This window comes from Sapajus apella, unplaced genomic scaffold (genome assembly GCF_009761245.1).
Source record: "Sapajus apella isolate SASKATOON/1434 unplaced genomic scaffold, GSC_monkey_1.0 scaffold4, whole genome shotgun sequence".
NCBI classification, from domain to species: Eukaryota; Metazoa; Chordata; class Mammalia; order Primates; family Cebidae; genus Sapajus; species Sapajus apella.
The window spans coordinates 50,439,257-50,454,963 of NW_022436944.1; the positions used below are offsets into that span (position 1 = coordinate 50,439,257).

Sequence of the window (15,707 nt, forward strand, 5' to 3'; positions counted from 1 at the left end):
AGGTAGGAGAAGCGCTTGAATCCAGGAGGCAGAGGTTTCAGAGAGCCAAGATCATGCCATTGCACTCCAGCCTGAGCAACGAGAGCAAAACTCCATCACAAAAAAAAAAAAAAAAAACCTCAAGAAAATGATAACTATAAAAAGTCAGGAATAGTGACTACTTTTTAGAGGAACGTAGGGATCTCTGATTGAGTTGGGGAACATGAACAGTTCTGGGGTGGCCAGCAAAATTATTTTCTGTTTTCTCAGAAGTAAATTTGATTCAAAACACAGATATAGAAAAGTGCATAAAACAAGTATCTGGCTTAGTGAATTATTGTAAGGTCAACACTCTTATAACCACTGGTCAGGTCAGAAAATATTTTTACTGGCCACCCCAGAAGTCTGTTCTGAGAAACATTAATTTTCTCTTTCTTTCTGTGTGTATGTGTGTGTGGGTACAGACATTCAGACACAGATACACTCACATATATACATCTATATATATACATATATATATATGTATACACACACACACACACACACACACATACACATTACAGTTTAAAAGTCTGTGTTTTTCAATCAAATTTAATGTATTGTCCTTGACTGGATTCTAAATTCAATTATCAGACCCATAACTTTGAAGAAATTTGAATATAGACTGTAATGTATATATATATATATTTAGATGTATATATGTGAGTGTATCCATGTCTGAGTGTACACAGAGAAAGAGAGAGAGGGTTGATGTTTCTCAGAACAGACTTCTGAAGTGGCTAGCAAAAATATGTTCTGACCTGACCAACCAATGGTTATAAGAGTGTTGACCTTGTAATAATTCACTAAGCCAGACACTTGTTTTATACACTTTTCTATATCTGTGTTTTATTTTGGAATGAATTCTTTTTCACAAGAGAGAAATCAGAATAATAATTTATGAAGGCTATCCCGTGCTCTTGGGCTAAGTATATTTATTATTTTAAATATTCTTAGGATAAAGGAAAGAGGGAGAGAGAACTAACTGTTGGAGACAGGGTCTCATTCTGTTGCCCAGGCTAAAATAGATTGGCGTCATAGCTCACTGCAGTCTTGAATTCCTGGGCTCAAGTGATCCTCCTGCCTCAGCCTCTTAAGTAGCTCAGATTCCATGCCCATACCACCACATCCAGCTACTTTTTTATTTTTATACACACAGGGTCTCACTATATGGCCCAGGCTGTTCTCAAATTCCTGGGCTCAAGTGATCCTCCCACCTCAGCCTCACAAAGTGCTGGGATTATAGGTGTGAGCCACCATGTCTGCCCCCTGTATTTTTAAAATCATCTGAGTGGCTTCAAAGCTTTTGTTCTTTCTGTACTACCAAGCTGTCTCCTTAACAATGAACCCAGAGATACATTTAATAATTCTGAAAATATCCAACCACTTTGGTCACAAATAGAGGCCAGACTTAGCTGCAGATAAGGAGCCATTTGCAAATGTCAGAGTCTTGATACATAAATATTTTTTTAAAGACAAATGTCAAATTCTTTTTTTTTCTGTCTTCCAAAGATAAATGTTAGTATGCCATAAAAAAATACAAACTGGCAGAAAACCTCAAGGGGAAATCCTATGATATACTTTCCTTTGGAGTGATTGAAAAGTAAACAATTTGTCTTACCACTTGAATATGCACGTGCACACACACACATGCACACACGCGTGCGCGCGTACACATTCTCCCAGCCTTTTTTAAGTCCTTTGTTATGCCGACGTTAGTTTCTAAAAGGAACTTAAAACTGAACTTCCCTAAATTCACTTTGAAATAAAAGTCATTTGGATCAAAAAATAAAAACATTCAATTAAGGCCAACTTGGTAAATAAAATCCTATGTGGATCAGTTAATGTGTCTTCGTAAAAAACAAATCAACATAGCCGAATCTGGGAGATAGGCTCCTACTTTAATATTTGAAGCAGGTTGGCAATTCCTCCACTCAATAAAGGAGGTGAGGGCAAAAATTTACTGGGATTCTGATTTATCCGAGCAATAGAAAGGGACATGGATGATAGTTTTTCACATACCTTGGTGTATTAGTACACAAACAGGCATCAGATCCCAAGAGAGATACTTGTGAAGTTGGCAGTGAGGCTGTAACCACAGGGATGTTCACATGCCAGCATGTTCACCTAAAGCAAGAGTGTAGATGCAACTGGCTGAGATTCAAAGAAGGAAACTGTGCTAAAGAGAGATAGCTGAAGAGAAGGAAGAACTTCCTGTCTCAAGTCATTATGTTAATTATAACATTAAAAGGACTGCATTCATTTATTGAGTGCTTACTAGGAACAACTTTTACTTAGCAAGAATACTTATTTACCAAGCAGACAAAAACGTAGATGCAACCAAGACTTAGTATCCTCCTTTGTAAAATGGGGGTAAGAGAATCTGACTCCTACATAGGGTTGTTGGAGAAATAAAGTGAGATCATGTTTACAAAATAAATGGCTCAATGCCTAACCCAACACTGCACATTGTATATGAGTTATCTTTCTTACTGTTAGAAGATTTTGAAGGAGGGCTTCTCCTCATTCTCCACTGCAGAGCTCCCTTCCCATTCCACAGAAGCTCTGACAGCATCCAGAGTTGTCCATGCACTGGACAACAAATCAAGCCGGGCAGATCTACCACTACCTCTAGTTACCAGCTTCCAGAGAAACCCATCAATCTCACAGTCTCTGCTCTAGGAAGTTCTGGAGAAGAGATTATAGCCCAAATGCCTTCACTCTGCCTTTGGAACTTCCCTTTTTGTGTGTATGTGCCATGGACTTCTTTAAGTAAGGAAGCCTGTGGACTTCTTCTCACAGTGATGTGTTTTAAATGCATAAAATAGAGCATAGAGTATTTCAGAGAAAACCAATTACATTGAAATACAGTGATCACATGTCTTAAAAATGAATTTGTATTACAGTAATCTATAGTAATGCTTTAAATAACAATAGCAGATCTAAACAAGTGAAATGTCTAAGTGATGAGTGTCAGTCGCATGCTGAGACATCTGCAGCAACAAAATCATAGGTCCAGCTAATACTAGGAAATATTAATTTTCAATTAAAGGTTAGAGAAAATAAAAAAGATACAATTTTTGCCCATTCAAATTCACAGACCCACTGAACTCTATCGAGGCCAGGCTAAAAATGTTTACGATTATAACCTCATTTTTTATGGGCCTTGAAGAAATTCCACCCTTGTTTTAAATGCCCTTCAGAGCTATATCTAGTATGGAGGGTCCCAATAGTGCAACAATTATGTTTTGAGCCCTGCTAAGGTCTAGGCCCTGAGAATAGGTTCTGAGAAAAGATCAAGGTTTTAAGGTTCTCCTTCACATAAACCTTTATTTTCTGGCAGGAAAAAGATGCATATTTATAGAGACACTACTAAAGTGTGGTTCTTAGTTCAGAACAAAGGAAAATAATCTCTAAACCCAAAATTTATTCCTTTAGACACATTATACAAGAATTGCCAATGTCACTTGGTGGATGGCTATAAAATCACTTGGTCCAGGCTGCACTAAAGACAAACACTTTATCCAATTTGGTGGTTATGTAAAGTCATTCTTTTTTTTTTTAACTGGGACTTGCTCTGTTTGTTACCCAGGCTGTAATGCAATGGCAGGGTCATAATATGCTGCAGCCTTGAACTCCTACCTTAAGTAATCCTGCAATCCTGCCTCAGCCTCCCTCGTAGGCAGGACTACGGGAGGCACCACAGTGTCTGCCTAATTTTTTTTATTTTTATTTTTAGTCTGTCTAGAGACAGTCTCACTATGTTGCCCAGGCCGGTCTCAAACTCCTGGGCTCAAGTGTCCTCCTGCCAAAGTGTTAGGATTACAGGCGTGAGCCATCACACCTAGCCTAAAGTCATTGTCATTCTTAGTTGGTTCTCACCAATATGAAGTTTAGAAGTCAGGCATGGGCTGGAGATCGGAAGTCTCTCCAATCAGGCAGTGCTCATTTTAAATACCAGCTTTGCTGTTGCCTAAATTTATCATCTTGGAAAATTACTTAGCTTCCCTATCTGTACAATGGGGTTTATAATAATAGCAGTTTCTACCTCATAGGGTTTTCCTGTCAATTAAATTTAAATATTCTATAAAATCCTTAGCACACAGCCAGGAACTTAGTAAGTGTTCAGTTCATGAATTTCCCTGTAATTGGCGGCTGATGAAAAGAAACATTTCCTGTTGGTCTCCCAGTAAAAGAGATGCTGGCTTGTACACCTACGGCTGTTGGTTTTTCTAGTAGCAGCCCAAGGGTTAATACCGCCAGAAGATGTGGGTGGCTCCTGTTTAGATAAAGCCACATCCCAAAGCTTCCTTCCAGCCTTGGTTGCTATTGTTAGAGTTTTTCACCACCTCTTTGAAGTTTCAAGATTGATAAGATTGATAAATGTTATTCAAGAATTCCGCCCCCCCCAAATTTATTAAGTGCAAGTTTTCTAAAGAAATCACAGGAAATTTTAGGAGAAAGTAAAACTTTAGTTTCTGACATTGAACTGGGGTTTTCTAGAATCTTCTTCAGTCGGTGCTGCACATAAGGGGATTTCTGTTCTTGTGTTTCCTTTAGGCTAAAAAGGAATTGAAATTAGCAAACAAGACTGTTCTTATAGTTAGGAAGTATAAAATAAAATTGTCCATGATGAATCAACATTTCATTTGGATGTTTTAGTGAATTAAGGACACATCTAAGTAATTATGAACTTAATATTTAAATTTTTTCAAATTTCATTTTTATATATGTGAAAAAAAAATTGACTACATATTCACATTTGGCCAAAGTGAAGTCTCTCCAGATTCTGCCAATGAGGTTATCATAATAACACCTCTAGGACAGGGTCTAAATATTTTAGACTTTCTGGGCCAGATAAGGTCTCTGTTGCATGAACCTCTTAGTTTTATTATTTTTTAAACAACTCTTTAAAAATGGGGGAAAAATCGTTCTTAGGTTATAGGACTGTGCAAAAGCAGGCCATGGGCTCTTGAGCCATAATTTGCCAAACTCTGCTACAAAATATAAAAAATTGAAGAAATATTATTTCACATAAGTAATCATTAAGTGTCTAAAACAAACGTTTGTTGAACACCATAAATTGCCCCATTCCGCCACAGGTGCTGGGTATATCTTGGTGATCAGAATAGATGGCCACTACCCTGCTTTGTCCGGAGAGAAGCAATCAGATAATTAATTGGATTTATGATTATAAGACATTCCATGCAGTTACAGACACAGAGAATGGAGACAAGTGGGTACTTCAAGCTAACACATTCATTGGATACCTCAGATAATAGAGGCAGAGTTTCAGGGAGGGAGCATTGTGGAAGTGGTAAGCCTAAGTGGAAATGCCGACTGCTCGATTGGCTGTTTGAACATTAGTTCATCTGCCCCCTTGATTTTATTCTCCAGGTTTATACTTTGCTGGACAACAGGGACAGTCCGTACATCTCCACAGGAGCGTCTTTTTTTCTTTTGCATTCAAATCGTTCTGCAATTGCTTTATCCTACCCCGTTTCTTTCCTACTCTTGTCTGTTCTCAGTCCCAATCCCAGCCTCCCAGAGTAAGAATTTATGTTTTTAAGGGTCAGTCACCGAATTTTCTCACTTTCCTGTATTTTTAAAATGCATTCATGTGGCTTTCCAAACAAATGATTTTTTTTTTTTTCTCTTGGAATTCCCTTGCTGGAATTCTGATATCTTGGGGTTACTATTCTAGTTATTAGACCCAAGATTTTCATCTAGAATATATACTCAGTGGAAGTTGGCATTTCTACTTAAGAACAAGTGATCATATTAGACTTAAACCTTAAAAATTGATATGTACTAGCATCATTTCTCACAGTGTTTTGTTAAATCAAAGTATCAGATGCTGAAAGAGCTATGTTGTCTGGGGTATATAACCTGGGCTTCATCATTATGAGCCAGGAAAATTTAGGACATGAACACACATGAGGAATTTAGGAGCATAGGTTTAACAGGCAGAAGAGAAGAGAAAGAGAAACAACTCTATAGAGAAAGGAGTGTCTAGCAAGTGGAAAGGACAGGCTGGTGGTGAATGCGCTGGATTTTATGGTCCAGTTTGAGGAGCCAGTGTCTGATTTGCATAGGGCTCACAGATTGGTTCGATCAGGTATGATGTTTACATAATATGTGGGGAAGGCTGGTCACCCCACCCTAATTTTATTATGCAAATTGGCCTTCCACTTGATCGGTGCCTCTTTACCGTACACATGGCTGACAAAGAGAAGGGAAGATGGAGTCGCCATCTTGAACATGTCTAGTCCTTAGTTCCTGCCGGCATTCACCAGTACAAGCTCCCAGCTTGCCTGTCTATGTCTGCAGCTCGACTTTTCAGGCTGCTGTTTGTTAGAAAATGATTTGGGGCTGCTTTTTATTACAAAGGAAAGCCTTACTGAGGACTCTCATGCCCTTATTATCTGCCCAAGTAATTTTGTCTTAACTCCTTTATCAATACCATTTAGGCAATGGATTCCCTTTGAGAGAACATGGTAAGCCTCATTCCACCTGGACCATATTCTTATCACCTTTTTTTTGTTTGCTTTTTTCCATTCAAACACCTACAGTAGGTAAAAGCTGACAATTGAATAATCGAAAAATCATTCTTTGACAAGGAATTCAGTTCCATACCACCCACCCATTTTTTTTCCTTTCTACTCCCCAGGTGCAGAGTGGTCAGTATGGGAGAATTGCTCTTCCTTAGATAGATCATATATTCTTTCTCCTTAACATAGCACTATTTCCAGTCATCGCTGACTTCTCCCATTCTTCAGAGACCGACTTAAACGCAGTTTTTGCTGCTGTGCCTTCCACGTTTCTCTAAGCTTTTCCACATCCCTCTAGTACACAGATTGCACCGTACATTTAGCCCTATCCCCGATGCCATATACTGCTCATTTGTATATATGCCCTAAGTCCTCTACTGAGTACTTTTTGAGGGCAGTGCCGTGCTCATCATAGACACTCAGTAGTGATATATTTGATGAATGATTCTAGCATCTGAGCATGAGGCCTCCTCATTAATGGGTACTTTGGAGGGCAGGTGGATGACACATAAAGCAATAGACTTCTGGCATGTTTGCCCAATGAAAGCAGCCCAGCACAAGCTCTCATTGAGCTAGAGCCGCCTTTTGCTGTCTCCTGCTCACTGTATGTTTCTATTCATGTCCTTCTTCCAAAGAGGGAAAACTATTTCACCAGTACCAACAAGGCCAGCACATGAACCAAAGTTTGATGTACAAGCTATATAGTTAGATACCTGGTGCTAAGGACTCTCCTCATCAGCCCACAGGGGCCTGCCTGCATCAGTATTCCAAGTCATAAAACTGCAGCATTTCCATTTTTAATTCATCTTACCTTTGTGACAATGTTTTCATTGTTACTATTCTATGAAACTGCAATTTGCATGCACACTGAAAAGAGGAATGTTGAGTAGATGTAACATCACTGTCCAAAGAGAGCCTTTCCACAGACTCCTCCCCTTTTCACCCATAGGCCCAGAGCTGTTGTTTCAGGGTCGCCTGAATGCTGATCAGAGCAGAACAAGTTGGAGCGTAAAAAAAAAGCAAAGACCATTGTGGAAACTGTGGCACTCCCTGTGTTTTTACCAGATATCATACCTGTAAGTTTTTCGAAGGCAGAAGCTGTGTCATTTTTTTCCAGATTCCCATGCCCTGAGTTTAGGTAACACTCAGTGAATGCTTTGTCTTTTTATTCAGAAACTACGTCTTTTTTTTCCATATTCCCAATGCCTTTAGTTTTAGATAACACTCAGTGAATGCTTTGTCTTTTTATTCGGCACCGTTGAGGACCTGCTGTGTGCTAAGTGCCATTTACGGTAGCGAAGAAGACATGGTCCCTGCCAGCATGGAGTTCCCCATCCATGGGGGATGGTGAGAGTAAGGAAAGACAGATGTGAAATCAAGAGGTGGAGTCAGAGTTCACTTGAGTTTAAGTTGTACTGAATGGTTACCTAGGAAAACTATAGGGTGCTATGAAAATGTGTAAAATAAGACAATTTTCCTAGTTTTTCTAGGCCTCCCTTGAGGAGTGACATATAAGCTGAAGTTTGAAGGAAGAGTGGGAGATGTCAAATAGATGGCCAGAGGCAGAGAAGACAGAATGAGTGTGCACTGACAACTCTGAGATAAAAATTAACAATATAGTATCTACAAAACTATGCAGATGTTAAAATCTGTAGATGCGCGGGCGTGAACCCACTTCCCGATAGTACTCACCTACTACATCCAACTCCTTCTCTCCTTGTTTTGTTTCCACATCAGACTATAACACCAGCAATCCTGACTTGCTGCTAGTCATATTTCAAGTGACAGGCGTCAGCCTCCTGCCACCACTGGCAATCGCCATATCTGTCATCATCATCTTCTACTGCTACCGCGTGAACCGGCAGCAGAAGCTGAGTTCATCCTGGGAAACCGCCAAGCCACGGAAGCTCATGGAGTTCAGCAGCGAGCACTGTGCCATCATCCTGGAAGATGACCGCTCCGACATCAGCTCCACGTGCGCCAACAACATCAACCACAACACGGAGCTGCTGCCCATCGAGCTGGACACTCTGGTGGGGAAAGGTCGCTTTGCTGAGGTCTATAAGGCCAAGCTGAAGCAGAACACTTCAGAGCAGTTTGAGACAGTGGCAGTCAAGATCTTTCCCTATGAGGAATATGCCTCTTGGAAGACGGAGAAGGACATCTTCTCAGACGTCAACCTGAAGCATGAAAACATACTCCAGTTCCTGACGGCCGAGGAGCGGAAGACGGAGTTGGGGAAACAGTACTGGCTGATCACCGCCTTCCACGCCAAGGGCAACCTACAGGAGTACCTGACGCGACATATCATCAGCTGGGAGGACCTGAGCAAGCTGGGGAGCTCCCTCGCCCGGGGCATTGCTCACCTCCACAGTGATCACACCCTGTGCGGGAGGCCCAAGGTGCCCATCGTGCACAGAGACCTCAAGAGCTCCAATATCCTCGTGAAGAACGACCTGACCTGCTGCCTGTGTGACTTTGGGCTTTCCCTGCGACTGGACCCTGCTCTGTCTGTGGATGACCTGGCTAACAGCGGGCAGGTAAGTTAGAGCTAGTGCTGAATCCCCTTTACCTTGCGCCTGGCTTCACCCTACCTCTTGATCCCTATCTCCGGGCTCTCGTCTCAAACAGCCCCGTACTCTGGACACTGGTCTAGGGAATCTAGCCAAAGTGTGGAGTCTGCCTTGCGCCTGCTCTGCTCTCTCCTGCCTGAGCATTTTTGCTAATGGACAGCATTTCTCCTCCCCTCTTCAAATCCCCTCCAATTCAGCACATTTTCCCTCCTGGATCCATCCTATTTCTCTTCCAGCAAATGTTTTCTCTTTGCTTCAAGCACTGTTAGTACTTTACCTCTGTTTTCTGCCTCTGTTATGGTTATACTCAGTCCTTTCTACGCTGTACTAGCTGTGGCTGTGTTGGTTTCTCTATATTCATAGCATCATGGAAGGTAGTCTCCCTGAAGTCGAAATCTACAGCCACGTGGTCACCCAAGATATCTAGCACAATGCCTTGAACAGTGAAAGTAAAATAAGTACTTGTTGACTGAGGGAGCACTTGCACTCGTGAAGTACTCTCACAGATTAAAATGGAAACGTTTTTGGCTCAGAAACTATCAGAAGGTGATGAGAAATCACCACAACATCCCTTATAAGTGACGGGCCCAGTGTTCCTCACACAGTGGGGTCCGTGGAGAGTGGCACTGTCTTCTTTTTTTTTTTTTTTTTTGAGACAGAGTCTCACTCTGTATCCAGGCGCCAGGCTGGAGTGCGGTGGTACAATCTCAGCTCACTACAACCTCCGCCTCCCGGGTTCAAGCAATTCTCCTGCCTCAGCCTCCTGAATAGCTGGGACTACAGGTGTACCACCACACCCAGCTAATTTTTGTATTTTAGTAGAGATGGGGTTTCACCATGTTGGCCAGGATGGTCTTGATCTCTTGACCTCGTTATCCGCCTGCCTCGGCCTCCCAAAGTGCTGGGATTACAGGTTTGAGCCACCGCACCCGGCCGGCACTGTCTTCTTGAGCCAGATGGCAGGACCCTCTTTGAAGCGTTCAGTTACTGCTCAGTCAGCCCTGTGTCCATGGCAGCGCACACAGTGTTGAGGTAAACATGTCAAAACACGGACAGACTAATGTGCCAGGATAATGAGCCATGCACTGACCTCTTGGGAAGAAAAACTTTTTCTAATACATGCCAGTAAGAAGCATTCCTTGGCATGATATCAACTTACGTGGCTTCCCTAGATCCTTGGGAAGGGAGGACTTGACTGTTATTGCGTCAGTCGATACATACTACAATACTAAGTATTTAAGTGACCCATTCCCTGGAACATGTATTTTTCCTTTTTCATATGGATCTCATGTTTGCATATTATCAGTCAGAGAGATTACCACAGACCTAAATGTCAGAATAAAAGTACACGACCCACACATCAAAATGATAAAGTGATCCAGATTTGGTCTTTTACTGTGGAAATACTTTTGTACAATGTAATTTAGTAGAGATGTTATGCAATTATATTATATCCTTTGCACAATGGAATGCGCCATGGGATAAACAAAGATTAAGGCTCAGTCCTAAAGTGATCAAAACTGATAGCAATTATTATTTTTACCGTAAGTCTTGGGGCTTCAGGAATTAAAAAAATATTTAATTTTGAAAAGCAAAAGTAAACATTTAAAATATCACAAATATTGTCTCCCAGGTTATCTGTAAGGATGTTATTGAAAAATGTGATGACATAAGTCATGGGGTTAGATAAGGCAGTCTGGGGTTTGGCACTTCCTTATCTTGGCATGCTTTGTTTATAGTCTTAAGCGGGTTTTCAGGGAGAGAACATCTATTTTTAAAAATAGTCATCTCTCTGTACCTTTCTGTGCATTTCTCACTATTTAAAAGAGCACTGTGATTTTTTTTTTAAAGATCCTCTGCACATGTCACGGACCAAAATCAGCTATATTGTGAAAATTAAAATGCAGCTGGAATTAAATGATGGGCCTTACTGTCTGTTTTTGCTGTAGGTGGGAACTGCAAGATACATGGCTCCAGAAGTGCTGGAATCCAGGATGAATTTGGAGAACGTTGAGTCTTTCAAGCAGACTGATGTCTACTCCATGGCTCTGGTGCTCTGGGAAATGACATCTCGCTGCAATGCAGTGGGAGGTATGTATGGACCAGCATCACTGTGTCATGGTAAACTTGTCTTCAAAATAAGATCTTGTGTTGCTTCAAGCATCATTCCAGGGGTTACAAAACAGTTATTAGAGCTAGTTGAGATCTGGTATTACACAGCTGTTCCAGAACTATTTGGGGTTAGGCTAAACAGCCTGGGTTTTTAAGCTGAAAGCTACATTTGGAGCATAAAGCTTTGTATCTCCTTTCATAAAGCTTTGTATAATTACTCTTCTCTTGACACATCTCTCCACAATTATTAAAATATCTGGCAAGAGATGAATGCTAATACAGTGTATAAGAATTACCTCTAATGATCATATGGATAATATTCAGATAAGCATCTGATTTCTTTTTCTTTGTGTTTTAAGGTTTTTCAGAATTCTGTCTGGGAAAAGGATTTGATTAAAAATTTACTTTTATGGACATGACATTCTTTGGTTGGGAAAAAAAAATCATTGTTTGAGAGATTTGTTTAGGTTTTGAAAATTCTAGTGAAGAGTTTATTGAGGAAGGCCATCCTGTCACTCGTTAAGGCTGCAGGACTAATTGGGAGATCTAGTTTTCTCCTGCAAAGCCCAAGGTGTCCAGCTGGCTTGCCCTTTTTCTCCCCAGTTCAGCCACCTACTTACCTTTCCTTTTAGGATCATTTCTCCCTGAACACACTGCCATAGCCTCCCAGATGCCCTCTGCTATGTCTTCTCTGCAGGTTGTATGCTGAGTCCTTTTCATTGTTAGAGGCTATTACTACTATTGACCATGAGGCTGTAGATAGCATGAGCAACAGACATCTGGGGCGCCAGGGTGAGGCTATTGTTTTAGGGAGTATTGTCCCCTGATTGCAAGAACAGTTGAGGTTTTCATTGCTATACTGTTTCCTGACTCTCTCCTCAGTACCTTGGAGGGCAGATGAATGACACATAACGCAATAGAATTCTGACATGCTTGTCCGATGAAAGCAGCCCAGCGTAGGCTCTCATTTCACTAGAACTGCCTTTCGTGTATCCTGTCCACTGTATGTTTCTATTCATGTCCTTCTTTATTTATCAGGTGAGACAGGGTCTTAGGTCTCACCTGAGTAATCTGTGCACTCAAGTTGGTCCTGGTTGGCTGCCACGTATGAGGCCAAGCTCACTCCATTTCATTTTTAACTTTTTGTTTTGTGATAATTTTACACTTACCGAATAGTTGCAAAAAGAGTGGAGTTTCCATATACTCTTAACTTAGCTTTGTCTGATGTTAATATCTAACCTAAACCATAGTATGACTATCAAAAACAGCAAATGAACCTGGGTTCAGTGTTCTTAATTAATCCTTATGCCTATTTGTACTTCCAAGTTCCCAGTAATGTTTTTTTCTGAAACGGGATCCAGTCTGGGATCCCGCATGGATCTAATGTGCAAGCCTCCTTAAGTCTCCTTGACCTGGTGACAGTTCCCCAGTCTATTTTTACCTTTTATGACCTTGACACATGAAAAATTTAGAACAATTATTTAGACCGTCTCTTACTTTGGGTTCACTGATGTTTTCTCATGATTAGATTGAGATTACGTATTTTGGGCTAAAATACCAGAAATGATAGCGTGCCTGTCTTCAGTGCGTCATGTCAGGGGGAACAAGACGTCTGTGTGTCTGATTCTTAATGTTAAATGTGGTCCCTTGGTTAAAGTGGGACCACTGGGTTTCTCCTCTGTAAAAAATACTGCTTGTCCATTTGTAAGTAATACATGCCTTTGACCCATTTCTAAAGATACTAAATACCTGTTTAGTAAAGGTACTAGAACTTTCCTCTTCATAATTTACCCACTAATTTGATGATGTATGACTAATTCTTGCCTATAACAATTAATACTATAATGTTTGCTTAAAAAGAAGATTTTCTATTTTTCTTGTTCCTTCCTTATTTATTAATATGCATTCTAGTTTAAGAAAGGTCTGTCTCTTCAGTCACCATCCCTGTTCTTTACATATAAATACTAATTATGTATTTATATCAGCAGGGGATTTTGGATACTTGTTTTATTATATGGGTATCCAGTATTGCCATTATTTATTTTGTTGCTTAAGTTGCCACAGCTTGGGTGACTGGTCTAAACTACCCAACATTTTGCCCAAAGCAGGTTGGTACCACTGCTGGCTCTTGATTCTTCATCCTGTTCAGAATATGCATAGCCAATTCTCCAGCGTGGGTCCAGGTCACCCCCTCCCATCCTGCACCCTGCTGAACCTCATGTGTTTTCCTAAGACCCTGGCATGAGGAAGGCACTTCCTGTCTAGCTGACATATTTTCTAGTTTCCTGACCGAGATTTCTTCCCCAGCACACTTCCAAAAGTTAACTTTGTTTTTCCTTGCACAGTGAAATTTGTTTAACCAAGTTTCAACCACTGAGAATAATTTTCTGCTTGAAAGCTTTGACAGTTCCAAAATGAATCTTTAGACGGGTATGAGCTGTGTCAGAGACAATGCTGTTGTCACTGTCAGAATAAATTTACCTAGATTTCAGTATCGTTTCCTATCCTTTCAACCCTGTTCTTCTATAAACATGAGCGAGAGATTGTGTCTCTGTCTTTCCCTCTGCCAGTGCAGCCAGCTGATTAAGGCCCTAGGTGAGCTCCCAGCTTTCATTGTTATCACTGACAAAAACCCTTTCCTGTTGATATTTGCTGAGTGTGGAAGAATTTAAGCTAATGAGGAAGAACGAAGTTCACCAACTTTTACGAGGTCTAAAAACAGATACAGCATAAACAAATTTTCCCAAGGAAGGAACTGGTTTGTTCAGCTAGTCTCAAAAAATCTTTCATAACCTTAGGATAAGAACAGACAGCCCTAGGGAACCGGAAAGAGGCCATCCCACTTCTCATTTCCTTTGATCTGAAGCCCGCGGTCCTGTTTCTCCCGTCTTCACTCAGGCTGCAGACACCAAGGCTATTCACCCATCCTCACGCTCGTCCTGACACAAAGCTCTTCACTTGATTAACTGTGTGCACTCACGTAGTAAGCTCCTTCTCCCATCTTGATTTCTGCTTTTAAAGGCGCTAGTGGTTTTTGTTTGTTTGTTTGCTAATTTTTGGTATGTCTCAAAAACCTCAAAGACAGATTTTCAGCCTGGTTTTAGTTTCAGAGATTTCCTTTCACATTTACAAAGTCCTTTAGAAAGTACACGAAGCCTGAAGACAGATACATTCCCTCCAACTGCCTATATCTTTCTGCTGTCCCCACTGTAGCTTTTGTAGAAACACAGATGGAAAGACAGGTCTTGACCTCAAGAAGCTTGTAGTCTACAGGAAACAGTCATTTGGGTGTTTTCTTTCTTTTTTTCTTTTTAAAAAATTTACTCATGCAGATATGTTTCCTACCTTACAAATCAAATAAATAATGAATCCCTCTATTTGAAGTTAGACTTTAGTTTAAGGTATAAGGAAGAGGGAAGGCTGTAAAAGGTCTTTACTAAGCTCGAATTTTTGTAGCTTGCAGTACAACATATGTAATTACCATTTTTTTTTAATCAGCAGTCTCATTCCAAAAAAGGAAACGTGCAATATGCTTACCTTTGTATGACAAATTATAGATGGACAGTAAAGGGAACCAGATCTCCAGGGTCCTCTCTGTAGCCTCTGAGTCTGTGTGTGCTTATGGGATCACGGATGGGGGCCGCTTCTGTGACATGGAAGGCTTATGATCTCACCCATGGAGCCAGCGACCAAGCACCTACAGAGAAGCCCACTTGAGAGGTATGGTGCACCTCGACTGCGTGCAGAAGGATGGTGGGATCCAAGTCTCCAGTGGAACAGCTAATCTACTTGACAAGTGTAGTGATCCACCCGCTGCAGGAGGGTAAATGTGGCTGCTTGGATTTCTTAGGATGACTGCCACTGGTCATATGGATGTAGCACCCCATCCTGTACTGGGAGAGTCCCCAGTTGTACTGAGGACTTTTTAAAGCTATGGAACATTGACCTTTCTGTTACCAATTGTTAATGAGCTGTTGCAGAAGTGACTATTTGTTTTAGTTTCTTAGATGTTAGCATTACACTACTCACTACTTGAAAAAAAACGTTCTAAGTAGCAGAAGATCTAACTGAATGAAGTAGGATCCAAGCATTAGGGACAGAAGGTTCCACAGAAGAATGTGAAATCCCACCTCTCCTGCCTTTAAGCGACTCCTTATGTTTCAGCCCAGACTCTTCACATGGAGATTAAGGCTCCAAGCTCACCTCCATGCCCCCTCCTCATTCTGTGTTCATCTGTTCATCATCATGAATGTACTGTAGGTCTCACCTCCAGGTCATGCTGTTTACTGGCACTGGTACACTTAACTAGACCATTTTGAACAGGCAAGTGCAGTTCAGTTATGATAAATGCTTAGGAAGGGAAGGCAGCAAGCTCAAGGGACTGAACACCCAGGTTGGCTACAGGGAGGGCAGTGTTAGGGTCAGGGAGTGAGAGCTGGGTCAGCTCCTGGAG

The 15,707-nt window shown here is 41.1% G+C and overlaps 1 protein-coding gene across 2 annotated transcripts in view; it reads left to right on the top strand.

The window, feature by feature from the left end:
• Window positions 1-15,707, top strand: part of TGFBR2 (transforming growth factor beta receptor 2) — an 87,158-nt gene that overhangs the window by 56,744 nt on the left and 14,707 nt on the right. For both annotated transcript variants that reach the window (XM_032268359.1, XM_032268370.1), the window contains 2 exons: window positions 8,307-9,109; window positions 11,092-11,233. In XM_032268359.1, coding sequence (XP_032124250.1) covers window positions 8,307-9,109; window positions 11,092-11,233 — 945 coding nt within the window. The remainder of the gene's footprint in view (window positions 1-8,306; window positions 9,110-11,091; window positions 11,234-15,707) is intronic.